This window comes from Chiloscyllium punctatum, chromosome 23, assembly GCF_047496795.1.
Source record: "Chiloscyllium punctatum isolate Juve2018m chromosome 23, sChiPun1.3, whole genome shotgun sequence".
NCBI classification, from domain to species: domain Eukaryota; kingdom Metazoa; phylum Chordata; class Chondrichthyes; order Orectolobiformes; family Hemiscylliidae; genus Chiloscyllium; species Chiloscyllium punctatum.
The window spans coordinates 83,258,196-83,277,356 of record NC_092761.1 but is presented as its reverse complement, the minus strand read 5'-3'; the positions used below and the strand labels follow the sequence as shown (position 1 = coordinate 83,277,356).

Below are 19,161 nucleotides of genomic sequence, written 5' to 3'. Positions count from 1 at the left end.
TGATGAACTTCTGATTATGGTATTGAAAGTCAAATCAAAGTAAAAACAAATCTTGAATCACCAGTTTAAAATTTAATGCCAATCTAATGAAAATGGAATCTGAAGAGAGAATACTGGAGATACACAGCATGTTTAATTGTCATTTTCAGAAAGAAAAAATGAGGTAAAGAGTCACGTTGCCTCATAATGACAGTTCTTGCTGAAAATAGGATCCTGAATGTTTTCTTTTCAGATGTTTTTAGATTGTAGACATTTTTTTCAGAATACTTCAATAAAAGTCTGATTTCAGGTGTATGACGCCTCAAGGAAGAGGCTGTCAGAATTTCAAGATTGAGAATTGAAGCAACAAGACAAGCTGAATAGATATGAGTATTATAGAGAGATGCTGTTAGAATTAATGGGATTGCACTTATATGTTCTGAAATGACTAAACTTGTGTTATATGTCAATAGTTTTGTTTATTGTATTTTATCTTAATTTATTCTATGTAAGTAATAAACTTCTGTTTTATAACTTAAACAGCAGCATTGTGTGCTTGTGTTTTAGTGAAAACGATCTCGCTAAAACGAAAGAAAAACAAAATATGATCCATCAAGCCCGATTTTGGTTAGGGATTGGACTTGTCCAGTAAAGACATCAGCTAGGATCACAATAATTCACAAAAATGCAGGCTTTTAAAGGCAGGATTCAAGGCAACAAAGTAACCATATGAACGGTACCTCTTCCATCTGGATCCTCCATGGTTCCAGCAAGAGGGATGAGCTGACCAGTTGCCCTGTCGGTTTCCACCCCTAAAATAGGCACTTCCAGGTCAGAACCTCCAGGATCAGGTATCTGCATCCCAATGACAGCAGGGATCGGCAGGCCAGTGCTAGCAAATGAGATCATCCCTATAGGCAAAACAAAATCAACTTAAAAAATACGTTTTGAAGTTCTGAAAAGGAGACAAAACATAAACAGATGCTGCCAGACCTGCTCAGTTTGTCCAGCCCTTTGTGTATTTACTTCACATGAACTCTGTTCCAGAGTTTTTTTTTAGATTAGATTAGTTCTTTCTCAACTAATGTTGTTCTCTATATACTGTTTTGACAGCTTCCCTGTGTCCTATCTCCTGAAAAGAATGAAAAGACAGGAATAAAAGTATGGAAATGGGAAAACAATGTTCAGCAAGATTGGGATTTTTGAGATTTATTTCATTGGCCGGGGAAAACATGGACCTGGGTAATTTTAAATGGATGAACCAGAGATGGCATTTCTGCGTGAGCCAGGAGCTTTGGGTTTGAGTCCCACTCTGGGGTTTGATGGCTGAGGATTAAAGTGCATTCATAATGTGGCCAAACAGTTTGAGTGTCAACTTGTGCAATCTTCCCGCATACAGCAATAGCAGGTGGTAGGAGTAGGAGACATTCCTAATCAGCCACTAATGGAAAGAAATTGGAGCCTCTGCCATCACCATCCATAGCTCCAGGCAACAAAGTGTTTATAAAAGTGTGCGTTACAACAGCACAAGGACTCCCCGAGTGAAGTGTAGGACACTGCCACAAATGGATGGTCAAAGTAATTTAATGGAGACTAGGACAACATTCAACAGATTGTCAGCCATCATTTACTTGCAACGAGGTAATCAGCTGCTTCTCATACACGTACATGTTCACACACACACACACACACACACACACAGGACACACACACACACACACACACACACACACACAGGACACACACACACACACACACAGGACACACACACACACACACAGGACACACACACACACACAGGTGGAAGACTCCAATTGAAATTTTCAGGATGGATGGAAAGACCTAACCAGAGAAATATTTGGAAATACCATTTACAGGAAGTTTTTTCGGAGGCCAGGAGAAGCAGCGTTGGTGTTGGATCCTTCCTTCTCCTGCTCACTCCCACCACCCCACTCTCCCAAGCTGCCAGTTCATTCATTGGGGGATTCCAATGGATTCCCATCCTCCCAAGTGACAATGGGTCTCTTCTTCAACAGCAACAATTGCCCAGCAAATGAGGCGAGACTCTGAAAATGATTATTTTTATTTGTTCTTGGGAAACGGACATCACTGACAAGGCCAGCATTTAATGCCAATACCTTATGATGGTGGTGCACAAGGTGGGTACAGGGAAATTCATGACACAGCTTTAGGATGTTAACCAAATTTACATGACTCCTGTTGCCAGGGAAGAGGACTGAAGACTCAATTGATTTCACACTCATTTTGAGTAGAAATAAGACTCCTAAATGTTTCAGCAGACCATCAGTGGCTGTCTGAAAATCTCCTACAAAACCTTTTCCAAGTTCAGTTTGATGCATATGTAAGCTTACCCACACTTCCACCATTGTCTGCTAACTCCTTGGCTTCTTTCCTCTGTCTCTGCAGGTTGTACCCTGTGTGAATGATGTGTGCCCAGCTTCTGGCCCGTGCCTTCACCAAATCATCTACTGCGCCCATTAGCAAGCTCAGCTGCTTCTGAGGACAGGAAGGTGTCTCTGACGTCCCCATTGCCATTTCTTCCTTCAACGCTTCCAGCACTTGGGTCTCACAGGATAGAGTGATAGCATCTAGCAGTGACTGGTAACCGCCAGCACATGGTAACACCCGATTCCCTTGTATGTAAGCACCTGAAATTCGAGTACACTTTCCACTGAGAGGCTCCAAGAAACTGTCCCCAACTATCAGGGGAGTGTTTGAAGATTCTGCAACTCCTCCGAGAGGCACCACCAGACCTGAATGAAAATTACTCTATTAAAGACACGTAACTTCTTTTCCAAAATAATTTATATTTATGTAACACATTTAATGTAATTAAACATTGTAAGGCACTTCACAGCAGCATTGTAAAATATATCTATCACACCGAGCCATCTAAAGTAGACATTAGCTCAGTTGACAAGGAAGGAGAATCTGTTAAGGAGAATCTTAAAGGAGGTCAGTGAGATGGAGAGGTGTAGAGATGGAATGCCAGAGCTATGGGCCTTGGCAGCTGAAGGCAGCACTATCACTGTTAGAGGAGTTGAAATCAGTGAAGCTCAAGAAGCCAGAGAATTAGATAAGTGTTAAAATCTCAGATGGCTATGACACTGGAGGAAATCATAGTGATAAGGAAGGGTGAAGGCCATGTAGGTTTTAGATATTTTCTAACCAGCCTGCTCAGAGATGGAATGATATTTCTGGAGAAGTGGGATGTGAACTTGGGTCTCCTGACTTAGAGGTAGGGACACTACCACTGTGCAAGACCCTTGTGATGGGCTTTCTTGTATATAGGATTGAAAAAAACTATAAGCTAATAGCTAGAGTGCCTCATTAAGTGATGTCAGGTGGTACTGGCTCACACGGGATTGGGAGTTTAAGGAGGAGGATCCAATGAACCTCTCCCCTGCTGGACAGTGCCATTGTGTAATAGTTAAAGTCTATTTTGGTGTCTAGAAACTTCCAGAACCTGCTCACAATATTTCCACTGAATTAAAAAGCGTGGACAAGGACTTTAAAATCAAAATGCTGCTTCACCAGGATCCTGAAGATAGAAAGGACTGCAGATGTTGGAAGTTAGAGTCGATAAGCTGGAAAAGTCAATGTTTTGGGTCAGGACTCTTCATCAGGAGCCAGTAAGCACAGGGCCTGATGGGAGAATGGGACTCAATGATAGCGAAGACACAGGCAGCTGAGTTTTGAATGACTGCTAGTTTATGGAATAGACAATAGACAATAGGTACAGGAGTAGGCCATTCTGCCCTTCGAGCCTGCACCACCATTCAATATGATCATGGCTGATCATCCTAATCAGTATCCTGTTCCTGTCTTATCTCCATAACTCTTGATTCCACTATCCTTGAGAGCTCTATCCAACTCTTTCTTAAATGAATCCAGTGACTGGGCCTCCCCTGCCCTCTGGGGCAGAGCATTCCACACAGCCACCACTCTCTGGGTGAAGAAGTTTCTCCTCATCTCTGTCCTAAATGGTCTACCCCGTATTTTTAAGCTGTATCCTCTGGTTCGGCACTCACCCATCAGCGGAAACATGTTTCCTGCCTCCAGAGTGTCCAATCCTTTAATAATCTTATATGTTTCAATCAGGTCCCCTCTCAGTCTTCTAACCTCAAGGGTATACAAGCCCAGTCGCTCCAGTCTTTCAGCGTAAGGTAGTCCTGTCATTCCAGGAATTGACCTCGTGAACCTACGCTGCACTCCCTCAATAGCCAGAATGTCTTTCCTCAAATTTGGAGACCAGAACTGCACACAGTATTCCAGGTGTGGTCTCACCAGGGCCCTGTACAGCTGCAGAAGAACCTCTTTGCTTCTATACTCAATCCCTCTTGTTATGAAGGCCAGCATGCTATTAGCCTTCTTCACTACCTGCTGTACCTGCATGCTTACCTTCATTGACTGGTGTACAAGAACACCCAAATCTCTCTGTACTGCCCCTTTACCTAAATTGATTCCATTTAGGTAGTAATCTGCCTTCCTGTTCTTGCCACCAAAGTGGATAACCATACATTTATCCACATTAAACTGCATCTGCCATATATCTGACTACTGACCTAACTTGTCCAGGTCACCCTGTAATCTCCTAACATCCTCATCACATTTCACCCTGCCACCCAGCTTAGTATCATTAGCAAATTTGCTAATGTTATTACTAATACCATCTTCTATATCATTAACATATATTATAAAAAGCTGTGGTCCCAGTACTGATCCCTGCGGTACCCCACTGGTCACTGCCTGCCATTCCAAAATGGAGCCGTTTATCACTACTCTTTATTTCATATCAGCCAACCAACTTTCAATCCAAGTTAGTACTTTGCCCCCAATACCATCCGCCCTAATTTTGCTGACTAACCTCCTATGTGGGACTTTATCAAAAGCTTTCTGAAAGTCCAGGTACACTATATCCACTGGATCTCCCTCGTCCATCTTCAGAGTTACATCCTCAAAAAATTCCAGAAGATTAGTCAAGCATGATTTCCCCTTCATAAATCCATGCTGACTCTGACCTATCCTGTTACTACTATCCAGATGTGTCATAATTTCATCCTTTATAATAGACTCCAGCATCTTTCCCACCACTGAGGTCAGACTAACTGGTCTATAATTTCCTGCTTTCTCTCTCCCACCTTTCTTAAAAAGTGGTACAACATTAGCCACCCTCCAATCCGCAGGAACTGATCCCAAATCTATCGAACTCTGGAAAATAATCACCAACGCATCCACCTCCTTCAGTACCCTGGGATGTAGACCATCAGGCCCCGGGGACTTATCAACCTTCAGACCTAACAGTCTCTCCAACAACAATTCCTGGCAAATATAAATTCCCTTAAGTTCAGGTCCTTCAGCCATTGTTACCTCAGGGAGATTGCTTGTGTCTTCCCCAGTGATCTCAGATCTGAAGTACCAATTCAATTCTTCTGCCATTTCTTTGTTCCCCGTAATATATTCCCTTGTTTCTGTCTTCAAGGGCCTAATTTTAGTCTGAACCATTTTTTTGCCTTTCACATACCTAAAAAAACTTTTACTATCCTCCTTTATATTATTGGCCAGTTTACCTTCATACCTCATTTTTTCTCTGCGTATTTCCTTCTGAGTAATCCTCTGTTGTTCTTTAAAAGCTTCCCAGTCCTCCGTTTTCCCACTTATCTTTGCTATGTTATACTTTTTCTCTTTTAACTTTATATGTTTCTTAACTTTCCTTGTCAGCCACAGCCACCCATGCCTCCTCCTAGGATCTTTCTTCCTTTTTGGAATGAACTGATCCTGCAACTTCTGCATTATACACAGAAATATCCGCTATTGCTCCTCCACTGTCATCCCTGCTAAGGTATTGCACCATTGAACTTTGGCCAGCTCCTCCCTCATAGCTCCATAGTTCCCTTTATTCAACAGAAATATTGTCACTTCTGATTGTACCCTCCCTCTCAAATTGCAGATTGAAGCTTATTGTATTATGGTCACTACTTCCCAATGGCTCCTTCACTTCAAGGTCCCAATTCTGGTTGACCAATTCTGGTTCATTGCACAATACCAGATCCAGAATTGCCTTCTCCCTGGTCAGCTCCAGCACCAGCTGTTCTAAGAATCCATCTCTGAGACACTCCACAAAGTCTCTTTCTTGAGGTCCAATACCATCCTGATTCTCCCAGTCTACCTGCATGTTGAAATCCCCCATAACAACTGTAGTAACATCTTTGTGACAGGCCAATTTCAGCTCCTGATTTAACTTACATCCGACATTCAGACTACTGATTGGGGGCCTGTAGATAACTCCCAAGAGGGTCTTTTTACCCTTAGTATTTCTCAGCTCTATCCACACTGACTCTGCATCCCCTGATTCTAGGTCCCCCCGCGCAAGGGACTGAATATCATCCCTTACCAACATGGCCACCCCACCCCCTCTGCCCGTCAGTCTGTAGAATGTCGGAAAGGAGATAGGAGTGTGTTGGAATAGTCAATCTCGAGTTAGTGAAAGTATGAGTGAGGCTTTTAGCAATAGATAAACTGAGACATTTTATGGATTCCATTAACCCTTGAAAAGTGCAATGTTTCTGACATGATAATGCACCTGGATACTGTTGTCTACGTTAACCCAGAATGAAAAAAATGCCAATTTTGGACACTTGAAAGGCATAGGGAAATAAATAAATACATTTTGAAAATATTGAAAATATTGAATTTTATGTATAATCTTCCCCAACTCAATTATCTGTCCCTTTTGTTAAGATAGGATTCTGAACTTGTGCCAACTGGTACTTTATTTCATTGTCCTACTATCATAGTTGATCTGTGACTCTACATGACAATGGAAGGTAGTACACTTGACTTAAAGCCTTTACATTGCATAAGTATCAGTTTGGCTCAAGAATAACTCTCATTTTTGTGCCAGACACCTCAATACAACAATGAGGGAATGCTGCACTGTCAAAGGTATTGTCTTTTGGATGAAGCATTATTTTCTTGATCTCATGATGCTCTTGAGGAAGAGCAGGAAGTTCATTCCTTGCCAAACTATCCAAAAGTTATCTGTGAACCACTATTACCAAGAACAGATAAATTACTTGCTTATCAAATTGCTGTTTGTGAAATCTTGTCCACAGGTTGTTTGCCCCATTTCTTAGATTACTTACAGTGTGGAAACAGGCCCTTTGGCCCAACAAGTCCACACCGACCCATCGAAGCACAACCCACCCCGACCCATTCTCCTACATTTACCCCTTCACCTTACACTACGGGAAATTTAGCATAGCCAATTCACCTAACCCATACTTTTTTGGACTGTGGGAGGAAACCAGAGCACCCAGAGGAAACCCACACAGACACGGGGCAAATGTGCAAACTCCACACAGTCAGTCACCTGAGGCGGGGATTGAACCCAGGTCACTGGCGCTGTGAGGCAATAGTGCTAACCACTGTGCCACCGTGCCACCCATATTACTTACAGTGTGGAAACAGGCCCTTTGGCCCAACAAGTCCACACTGACCCGTCGAAGCACAACCCACCCAGACCCATTTCCTGCCGTAAAAACACAGTGACTAATTTCCGGAGTAAATAATTGACGATGAAGCACTTGGAGACTTTGAGAAGCTGTGAATAGTGCTACATAAATGCAGTTTTCATTTCTTTCACATGCAAGTATTTTAAAAAACATCACAGAGGATATATTTTGAAAGCTGTACAAAAGTAATGACACTCTGCGGCATTTGTAACACAGGGAGAAAGCGAGGACTGCAGATGCTGGAAATCAGAGTCGATATGGAATTCCTGACGAAGGGCTTTTTTCTGAAACGTCGGTTCTTCTGCTCCTTGGATGCTGCCTGACCTGCTGTGCTTTTCCAGCATCACACTCTCGGCATTTCTAACATGTCAAGTAGTGTCCAGCACAGCACAGAGGCAGTGGAGGTGACAAGGGAGGTGGCAATGGGTTAAAGCTTGGTGGCTTGTGTTGTAAAACAGATCTTGTATTTGTGAATAATGTTACAAAATGGAAGAATGTCGATGAGGAAGAGGCTAGGGCTAGAGATAGACCCTTGGGATTCTCCAGGGACACCAGTGTAGAGGTGGGAAGAGAAATGATTTCTAGAGATGATATGTCTTGGATTGCAACAACTGAGAGCTGTGACACTGAGCTGGAAGATGAAAGAAAGCCATTAGAGGAAGATGGACTCTGAACATTGTCAAAATATTACAAAGGTGTAGAGGAAGATGAAAAAAGATGGTCATGGTCAAAAATCATTAATAATCTTATTTGTGATATATTGTGAAATATTTTGATAAGTTGAGTGCGTGGGCAAAGATTTGTCAAACGTTTATGAAATACCGGGAAATGTGAAATTGTTCCTTTCAGCAGGAAGGCTAAAAATGAAACGAAGTCACATGACACTAAGTTATAGTCCAACAGGTTTATTTGAAATCATGCTTTTGGAGCGTTGCTCCTTGGTCAGGTGACTTCACCAGTTGGACTAAAACCTGGTGTCATGTGACCTCCGAATTTGTCCACCCTAATCCAACTTTGGCACCTCCACATCATAAAAATGAAATGACAGCAGATCTCTGAGATGTAGCGGGATCTGGGTTTCCTAGTGCATGAACCACATAAGGCTGGAATGCAAGAACAGCAAGTAATGAGGAAAGCTGACAGTATTTATCATAGGGAGAATTGGATAAAACAGTAGGGAGGCAATGTTTCAGTTATACAGAGCATTGGTGAGATCACTTCTGTAGTGCAGAGTGAAATATTGGTCACCTTATTTAAGGAACAATGTAAATGCACTGAGGTCAGTTCAGAGAAATTTGCTGGACTAATGTGTGGAATGAATGCTTTGTCTTATGGGAAAAAGTTGGACAGACCAGGATTGTATCTGCTGCAGTTTAGAAGAGTAAGAGGCAACTTGATTGAAACATACAACATACCGAGTTCACTAGCAAGCAGGAAGGTGGTTTGAAGTGCATTTACTTCAATGCCAGGAGCATCCGGAATAAGGTGGGTGAACTTGCAGCATGGGTTGGTACCTGGGACTTCGATGTTGTGGCCATTTCGGAGACATGGATAGAACAGGGACAGGAATGATTGTTGCACGTTCGGGGATTTAGATGTTACAATAAGAACAAAAGATAGTAAAAGAGAGGGAGGTGTGGGATTGTTAGTCAAGGACAATATTACGGTGGCAGAAAGAACACTTGAGGACTCATCTACTGAGGTAGTATGGGCTGAGGTTAGAAACAGGTAGGGACAGGTCACCCCATTGGGAGTTTTCTATAGGTCTCCAAATAGTTCCAGAGATGTTGAGGAAAGGTTAGCAAAGGTGATTCTGAACAGGAGCGAGAGTAACAGGGTATGTTACTTCACCCTATTTGCCAATGACTTCTCATGCCCCTGCCTTGCTCCAGGGTATGTTAGTTATGGGGTCTTTAACATTCCAAATATTGACTGTAAATACTATAGTTTGAGTATTTCAGATGAGTCAGTTTTTCTGTTGTGTGCAGGAGGGTTTCCTGACATAGTATATAGACAGACCATTAAGAAGCAAGGCCACATTGGATTTGGTGCTGGGTAATGAAACCGTATTGGTGTTAGATTTGGAGGTAGCTGAGCACTTTGGTGATAGTGACCACAATTTGGTTATGTTTACTTTAGTGATGGAAAACGATAGGTATATACTGCAGGGCAAGAGTTATAGTTGGGAAAAGGCACTTTTGATGTGATATGGGAAGATTTAGGATGCTTTGGATGGGGAATGAAACTGCAGGGGATGGGCACAATAGAAACATGAAGCTTGTTCAAGGAACACCTACTGCATGTCCTTGATAAGTATGTACCTGTCAGGCAGGGAGGAAGTGGTCGAGCGAGGGAACCGTGGTTTACTAAAGAAGTTGAATCTCTTGTCAAGAGGAGGAAGAAGGCTTATGTAAGGATGAGATGTGAAGACTTAGTTAGGGCGCTTGAGAGTTACAAGTTAGCCAGGAAAGACCTAAAGGGAGAGCTAAGAAGAGCCAGGAGGGGACATGAGAAGTCATTGGCAGATAAGGTGAAGGAAAACCTTAAAGCTTTCTACAGGTATATCAGGGATAAAAGAATGACTAGAGTAAGATTAGGGCCAATCAGTGATAGTAGTGGAAAGTTGTTTGTGAAGTCCAAGGAGATAGGAGAAGCGCTAAATTAAAATTTTTCATCAGTATTCACTCTGGAAAAAGACAATGTTGAGGTGAATACTGAGATACAGGCTATTAGACTGGATGGGATTGAGGTTCACAAGGACGAGGTGTTAGCAATTGGAAAGTGTAAAAATATATAAGTCCCCTGGGCCTGATGAGATTTAACCTAGGATTCTCTGGGAAGCCAGGGAGGAGATGGCTGAGCCTTTGGCTTTGATCGTTATGTTATCATTATCTACTGGAATAGTGCCAGAAGACTGGAGGATAGCAAATGTTGTCCCTTTGTTAATTTGATAATTATAGACCAGTGAGCCTTATTTTGTTTGTGAGTAAAGTATTGGAAAAGGTTATAAGAGATAGAATTTCTAATCATCTAGAAAAGAATAAGTTGATTTTGGATAGTCAACATGGTTTTGTGAAGGGTAGGTTGTGCCTCACAAATCTTATTGAGTTCTTTGAGAAGGTGACCAAATAGGTGGATGAGGGTAAAGCGGTTGATGTGGTGTATATGGATTTCAGTAAGGCATTTGATAAGGTTCCCCGCGGTAAGCTATTGCATTAAATGCGGAGGCATGGGATTGAGGGTAATTTAGTGGTTTGGATCAGAAATTGGCTAGTTGAAAGAAGACAGAGGGTGGTAGTTGATGGGAAGTGTTCATCCTGGAATTCAGTTACTAGTGGTATACCACAAGGATCTGTTTTGGGGCCACTGTTGTTTGTCATTTTTATAAACGACCTTGATGAGGAAGTAGAAGGATGAGTTAGTAAATTTGCAAATGACACTAAGTTCGGTGGAGTTGAGGATAGTGCGGAAGGATGCTGCAGGTTACAAAGGGACATAGATAAGCTGCAGAGCTGGGCTGAGGGGTGAAAAATGGAGTTTAATCTAGAAAATGTGACATGGTTCGCTTTGGAAGGAGCAACAGGAATCAAGAGTACTGGGCTAATGATGGATTCTTGTTGGTGTGGATGAACAGAGTGAGCTTGGTGTCCATGTACATAGATCCCTGAAAGTTCCAATCAGGTTGATAGAGTTGTTAAGAAGACATACAGTGTGTTAGCATTTATTGGTAGAGGGATTGAGTTTCGGAGCCACAAGGTCATGTTGCAGCTGTACACAACTCTGGTGCGGCCAAACTTGGAATATTGCATACAATTATAAGACGGACGTGGAAGTTTTGGAAAGGGCTCAGAGGAGATTTAATAGGATGTTGCCTTGTATAGAGGGAAGGTCTTATGAGGAAAGGTTGAAGGACTTGAGGCTATTTTTGTTAGAGAGAAGAAGGTTGAGAGGAGATTTAATTGAGACATATCAAATAATCAGAGGGTTAGATAGGATGGATTGTGAGAGCCTTTTTCCTCAGATGGTGATGGCTAGCATGAGCGGACATAGCTTTAAATTGAGGGGTGATAGATATAGGAGAGATGTCAGAGATAGTTGCTCTACTCAGAGAGTAGTAGGGGTGTGGAACACCCTGCCTGTAACAGTAGTAGACTGGCCATCTTTAAGGGCATTTAAATGGTCATTGGATGAAAATGGAATAGTGTAGGATAGGTGGGCTCCAGATTAGTTTCATAGGTCGGCACAACATCGAGGGCTGAAGGGCATGTACTGCGCTGCAATGTCCTATGTTCTCTACTTGAGTGGTCTTGACAGCAACAATGTGGAGAGGATATTTCCTCTTATGGGAGAATCTAGAACTTGGGGTCACCCATTTAAGACAGAGCTTGAGTATTGGATAATTTAAAAGCGGATTCTTGATAAGTAAGGGAGCAAAATATTAAATAGGCAGAAACGCAGATGCGAGTATACAATCAGATCAACCATCGCCTTATTGAATGGTGAAGAGTGTGTGAGGTGTTGAAGATCTACCCCTGCCTCTTTGTAAATATGTACATTTAGCTTAGAAAGAGCTATTGCTGCGCTTCTGATATTTTCTAGCCAACAGCAACAGCAGACGATGGTGTAACAGTGACATCACTAGCCTAGTAATGCAAAGGCTGGCTTTAATGCTTGGGTTAAAAAAGATCAAATGCCAACTGGTGAGATTTCAATTCAATGAATAAGCCTGGAATTCAAAGCTAGGTGTAGTCATGATGACCATGACAGCTGTCATTAATTGCTTAAAAATAAACCATGTGAGTTTTAAAATATTTTACATAGCCAGAAGTACAAGGGGAAAAAAAATCTTGCTTCATTTAAATTACCTCCCCAGTATATTCTGAAACTTATTCAATATGCTTTTGCCCTCCTTATCCAAACCCAACCTCACTTCCCCTGACAAACCTTGCTACATTTTAGATGTTCTCTATTTTGGAATGACATTGCAGCATCATTCACAGATCACTTGCCCTTCACTGATACCTGTGTTGGAATCCAGACCAACTCCAATGATGGATACCACCTGGCCAGTCTTCTCATGGATGATAGGTGCTCCAATTTCAATCGGTGCCAACATGTTTGTGGCTGGGCTAATGTACGTTCCCCCCAATGGATAGGCCAGCCCTGTCCTCAGATGAATGGTCACAGCCAAGATGGGCACCTCAATGCCTGTCACTGCATCTCCAATTGGTCCTCCCAGCCTCAGCTTGCACTGCTGATGCAGGCTCCTTAGCTGAATCTTCACTGGGAGGCCAGTGTTTGGATTCAGTGGGTGAGGCACATATGGAATCAAATGTTCCACACGTTGACAGGCCACTCCTAGGATTTGAAAGTAAGGAATAAAATGAGATTACTTCATATGCATAAATCCAAAATTTCATAAATATGTCAGTAATAGTACAGCACCAACTACTCAGATAGCAAAATTAAATGACATCTGTATATTTTTAGCTTTCTGCCTTCAGAACTGAATGAGGCACTCAAAGCAACCTTTTGTTATTCATTTTTATTTCTGGAATGTGGGCACCACTGGCTAGGCCAGCATTATTGCCTTGACAGCTACTACATTGTTATAACCCGAGAGCCTCATATCGGTCAGACCAGGTAAGGACAGCAGTTTCCTTACCTTAAGAACATGAATGAACCAGATGGGTTTACCTCATAATGTTGTTCTGGTAAAAACTTACACTTACTTCCAGATTTCCCATGAATTCAAATTCCACCATCTACCGTGGGAGCAGTGGGGTGGGGGAGGTGGGTGGGGTGGGTGGGTGGTTGAGCCCAGGTCCCTGGAATATTAACTAGGTCAACAGCCCAGTGACAATACCATTAAGCCATCACCTCCTGATTGGCTTCAAGCATTCCATATTAACAAGCTTCTGCTTTCCTGATTATTGAGCTAAGGAGTTGGAAAGTCATGTTGAAGTTCTACAGGACATTGGTGAGGCCCTTTCTGGAGTATTGTGTCCAGATCTGGTCAACCTGACATCGGAAGGAGATAATTAAATTGGAGAGGGATCAGAGAAGATTTGCCAGGTAGGATATTGCCAGGAATGGAGGGTTTGAGTTTTAAGGAGAGGCTGGATAGGCTGGGGTGTAGGAGGTTGAGGGATGACCTTATAGAGGTTTATAAAATCATGAGGGGCATAGATAAGGTGAATGGTAAGATTCTTTCTCCAAGGGTGGGAGAGTTCAAAGCGAGGGGCCATATTTTTAAGGTAAGAGGAGAAAAGTTTTAAAAGGACATGAAGGGCAACTTTTTTTACACAGACAATGATTTATGTGTAGAATGAATCATAGAATCCCCACAGTATGGAAACTGCCCATTTGGTCCAGCAAGCCCACATTAACCTTCTAAAGGTCTTCCCACTCAGGCTAACCCTATCCCTGCATTCCCCATGGCTAACCCACCTCACCTGAACACAATAGGGCAATTTAGCATGGCCAGTCTATCTAACCTGCACACCTTTGGACTGTGGGGGGAAACCAGAGCACCCAGAGGAATCCATACAGACACGAGGAGAATGTGCAAACTCCTCACAGATAGTCATCTGAGGCTAGAATCAAACCTGAATCCCTGGGGCTAACCACTGAGTCACCATGCCACCCTCAACTGCCAGGGGAAATGGTATATGTATTACAGTATTTAAATGACGTTTGGATAGGTACATAAGTAGGAAAGGTTTGGAGGGATATGGGCCGAATGCAGGCAAGTGGGACTTGGTTTAGTTTGGGAATATGGTTAGTATGGATTGGCCGGATGGAAGGATCTGTATCACTCTAGCACTCTAGAATGTTCACTGGTTATTTCTTTCAGGTTTTTAAAACTGCTTTTGCTTTTTGTTTTAAAAGTCATTTACCTGATGCTTTATGTATAATTCTAGCACAGTAGCATAATGAATTTGTCATAGGACTCGTAATCCCAAGGACTGGGCTCATGATCCAACAATTATAAGTCAATTGCAGGTGCAGCAAGCGATCACGAAGGCAAATGGGCTGCGGGCTTTTACAGCAGGACGATGTGAGTACAGTAGTAAATAAGTCTTGCTTCAGCTGTGTGGGACCTTAGTAAGATAGGACGTGGAGTATCGTGTGTGTTTATGGTCCCCTTACCTCAGGAACAATATAGATGGCATAGATGAAATGCAACAAAGCATCTAAAGACTAATTGCTCGGGTGATGGAACTATCCTGTCAGGAGAGTTTGTGGAATCTGGGCCTGTATTCTCTAGTCTGTAGAAGAATGAAAGGCGATCTCATTGAAACTGACAAAATTCTTAAAGGGGTAGACAGGATAGATGGAGAAAGAATGTTTCATCTGCCTGGGAATCTAGACACACGGTCATGCACTAAGAGGCAAGCCATTTAGAACGGAAATAAGGAATTTCTTTGTTCAGAGTCTTGTAAGTCTTTGGAATTCTCTGCCTCAGAGAGCAATAGAAGCTTAGCATCTTCAAGACAGGGATTAACAGGTTTCCAGATACTCATGAATCAAGGGATATATGGATAGTGCAGGAAAATGACGTTGAGATCGGCAAATCAGCAATGATTTAGAATGGTGGAGCAGGCTCAAGGAATGGAATGACCAACCCCTGCTCCGATATTCCCACGTTCAAATCCTAGAACAGCAGCTCGGAAGTTTAAATTTAACTAATCAAATAAAACTTGTAATAACAATTAACAATGAACACGGTCAGTATGTAATAACTAGGTTGCTATAAACACCTGGAGACACGAAGGACTGCAGATGCTGGAAGCCAGAGTCAAGAGATGTGAAGCTGAAAAAGCACAGTCGGCCAGACAGCATCTGAGGACAGGGGAGTCAACATTTCAGGCCAAAACGTTAACTTTCTTGCTGTAAACATCTATCTGGTTCACTAATGTTCCTTAAATCAGAAAATCTGCTGTCCTTACTCAAGTCTATATGCAGGTCCAGATCCACAGTAATGTGCTTCATTCATTTTTGCCTTCTGATCTACCAAGCCACACAGTTTTATTCAAGATAATGTCTCATCACCATGTTCACAATGACAACTAAAGTGGACAAGAATTGACCTTTCCAGTGACACCCATATTAGATAAATGAATAAAAAGGAGGACTTGTTCCTCTGTAATATCCAGGGGAATAGAGCAAGTGAAAAAAAAGAGAATAATGCCTAGTGGAGTTGGCTGATGGTGAGGGGTTGGAATGAGAAGGATCTCACCCAGGTGTATAGAACAATTCTGTGAGGCATGAAATGGTCCTCAAATTCTTTAGTTATTCAGTGCCTTTGAACAAGATAAAGAGGGTGAAGTGGATGAAAAGTTGCTGAAAGCAGATTAAAACAGCAAGATTCAAAAAGAGAATTAGATAAATACTAAGTTGAAGGGAGAATATTCACAGGACCATAGGAAAAAAGCAGGACATTGGGGGTAATAGGGCAGCTGTGTGAAAAAGGTAGAAATACTTTCCATTGCATCACTCTATAATTCTATGACTGAGTTGAACTAATTACTAGTTTCATCTCTCTGCTCAGCTTGATTGCTCATGAATTATTCCCTTATTTATCAGTATTTAACAAAGTTATTAGGCAAATGTTTCATGTATTGTGTTAAATATAATTATTCTAGTTAGCACACATGATGACTCTGATGCATTGTTTCTACAAGGGTCTTTAACATGTATCTTTTTCTTATATTAACAGTTGGCTCTTTGCTTTGGGGAAGTAACCTGTTGAGTCCGTGAGCGGGATAAGCTGAGATCTTGTGGAATCGTAACACACGTTGCCAGCAATAGGCAGCACCTTCCCAGTCTGAGGGTGCAGGAAATGGCCTTCAGGTACAGGCATGATGTATTTGTTGGCCAGAAGCATAACAGTTTCCGGACGTGGAGTGATCAGCCCTGTCAGCTGATCCAGCTGGAGGAGGTCACAGGCTCGGATTGTTCCATCAGTTCCTGTCATGTGAAATTAAAGTGAGTATTAAAATGACAACATTCTGACATTTCACAATTGGAGTATCTTACAATACCTGCTACCTGCAGAGGCATAGAGTTATGTGGCACGAAAACAGACCCTTCGGTCCAACTTGTTCATGCCGATCAGACATCCCAATCTGACTTTGTCCCATTTGCCCCGCACTTGGCCCACATCCCTCTAAACCTTTCCTATTCATATACCCATCCAGATTACTTCTAAATGTTGCAATTGTATCAGCCTACACCACCTCCTCTGGCAGCTCATTCCATATGCGCATTACCCTCTATGTGAAAGTTACTCCTCAGGTCCTTTTTAAATCTTTCCCCTCTCCCCTTAAGCCTGTGCCCTCTAGTTTTGGACCCCCCCCATCCGAGGAAAAAGACCTTGTCTATTTACCCTATCCATGCCCCTCATGATTTTATAAATCTCTGTAAGGTCACCCCTCAGTCTCCGATGTTCCAGGTAAAATAGACCCAACCTATTCAGCCTCTCCCGATAACTCAAACTTTCCAGTCCCAGCAACGTCCTTGTAAATCTTTTCTGAACCCTTTCAAGTTTAATAACATCTTCACTATAGAAAAGTGACCAGAGTTGTATGCAGTATTCCAAAAATAACCCAACCAATGTCCCAAACAGCCACAACATGACCTCCCAACCCTTATAGGGAGAAAGTGAGAACTGCAGATGCTGGAGGTCAGAGTCAAGAGTGTGATGCTGGAAAATCACAGCCAGTCAGGCAGCATCTGTGAAGCAGGAGAATCAACGTTTCGAGCATAAGCATCAGGAAGAGTTCCCATACCCAACCGAAACACAATGCATTGACTAATAAGGCAAACATACCAAATGTCTTCTTCACCACCTTGTCTACCCATGAGTCCACTTTCCAGGAACTGTGCACCTGCACTCCTAGCTCTTTTTGTTCAGCAGCATTCCCCAGATCTTACCATTAAATGTACACTTCATGCCCTGATTTGCCTTTCATGCAGCACCTTACATTTTTCGAAATTAACCTCCATTTGCCACACCCTTGGCTCATTGGCCCATCTGATCAAGATCCCGTTGTACCATGACATAATCTTCTTCACTGTCCAATATACGACCACCTATTTTGGTGTTATCTGCAAACTTAATAACCATACCTCTTTTCTTCACATCTAAATCATTTATATAAATGATGAAAAGCAGTGGACCCAGCAACAATCCTTCTGGCACACCACTGGTTACAGGTCTCCAGTCTGGGAAACAACCCTCTACCTCCGCCCTCTGTCTCCAAACTTCAAATCAATTTTGTCTCAAATTGGCTAGCTCCCCCTGGATCTCGTGTGATCTAACTTCACTAACCAGTCTACCACACAGAACCTTGCTGAATGCTTTTCTGGAGTTCATATGGACAACGCCTACTGGTCTGCCTTTATTAACCTTCTTTCTCACCTCTTCAAAAAACTCAATCTGGTTAATAAGACACAGCTTCCCACACACACAGTCATGCTGGTGAGGTGCGGTGCGAGGGGAGAATTGGAATGGGGCTCCGTGTTCAGGAATTATGTGTGTTGTAGGTCCATACAATCTACAATAGAATTTAAGGGAGTCATTCTCTTTCACTGGTGCTATGACCTGCAATTTTCCCCTTGCATATTAACTCATCAATTTGGGATGTCTTTTGATTGCATTCATGAAAGACCCATTCTTCATTAAAGGGTTTCAGGCACAACTCAGGAGTGTGATGAGATACTCTCCATTTGCCTGGATTGATGCAGGAACACTCAAGAATCTCATCAACGGTCTGTCATAAAACAGTCTATGTGATTAGCATTCCATGTACCTCCCCCGGTGCAGAGATGTCTGCGATCCGTAGTCAGGGTGCATTGTAGATATTAACCAAGTACAGGATATTCCTAAATCTGGCATATTTAAATAAACATTTCAATGCATTCATTGCACATCTCCTCATGCGAGATATTAACAGACAATTAAAATAACTGATATATTTGACAACTATTGTCAAAATCATTCCTGGCTTTCTTGAAAGATACAAAGAATTAGCAAAATATATATGTTTTTGATTACCATTTTCAATAAGCCATACCAACAGTTTACCCACCTGATCAACGCCAGTTTTCACACCTCACTATCACAAGTCATCCAGCATTCTACATTACTTTAGCAAGAAATAAATCTAGTATTTTAACTGGGAAATGATAATGAACATAATTTTTCTTTACCAATGAGTTCCTCCTTCGAGAGAGCTTTTGATGTGCTCCTGTTCACTAGCTGGGCACCTGTTCCATCTCCCAGGAGAGCCCAAGCGTTTAATCTCTGACACTCACTTGTGATGGCGTCTGACATTTGTAATATCAATGCTTCAAACTGCTCAGCAACTCTGCAAGAGGACATTACAATGGAATAATTTTGGAAATGAGTTTCATCAGGTTAACTCTGCTGCTTGACACTTTTGAACTGTCGCTTTTATGATTTTTGTTATGTGGAAATTCTCAGTTTATTGCTTTGACATTGCAGTCATTTTTACTTAGCAAGTTGGTTATGACTTTTTATAATTTCTATTTTGAAATTTGTGTTGAATCTTGTGCCAAACCTTATTTTCCTGAATAAACTAAATCTCCGAGACCTAGCACTCTGCAAATGGATCCTTGA

The 19,161-nt window shown here is 42.1% G+C and overlaps 1 protein-coding gene across 1 annotated transcript in view; it reads right to left on the bottom strand.

Annotated features, from left to right (window-relative positions):
• LOC140494012 (uncharacterized) overlaps window positions 1-19,161 on the bottom strand; it is a 62,899-nt gene that overhangs the window by 23,753 nt on the left and 19,985 nt on the right. Inside the window, exons 14-18 of the mRNA XM_072592944.1 lie at window positions 18,732-18,889; window positions 16,263-16,487; window positions 12,537-12,872; window positions 2,352-2,753; window positions 720-890 (exon numbers count right to left, since the gene is read on the bottom strand). Of these exons, the coding sequence (XP_072449045.1) occupies window positions 720-890; window positions 2,352-2,753; window positions 12,537-12,872; window positions 16,263-16,487; window positions 18,732-18,889 (1,292 nt within the window). The remainder of the gene's footprint in view (window positions 1-719; window positions 891-2,351; window positions 2,754-12,536; window positions 12,873-16,262; window positions 16,488-18,731; window positions 18,890-19,161) is intronic.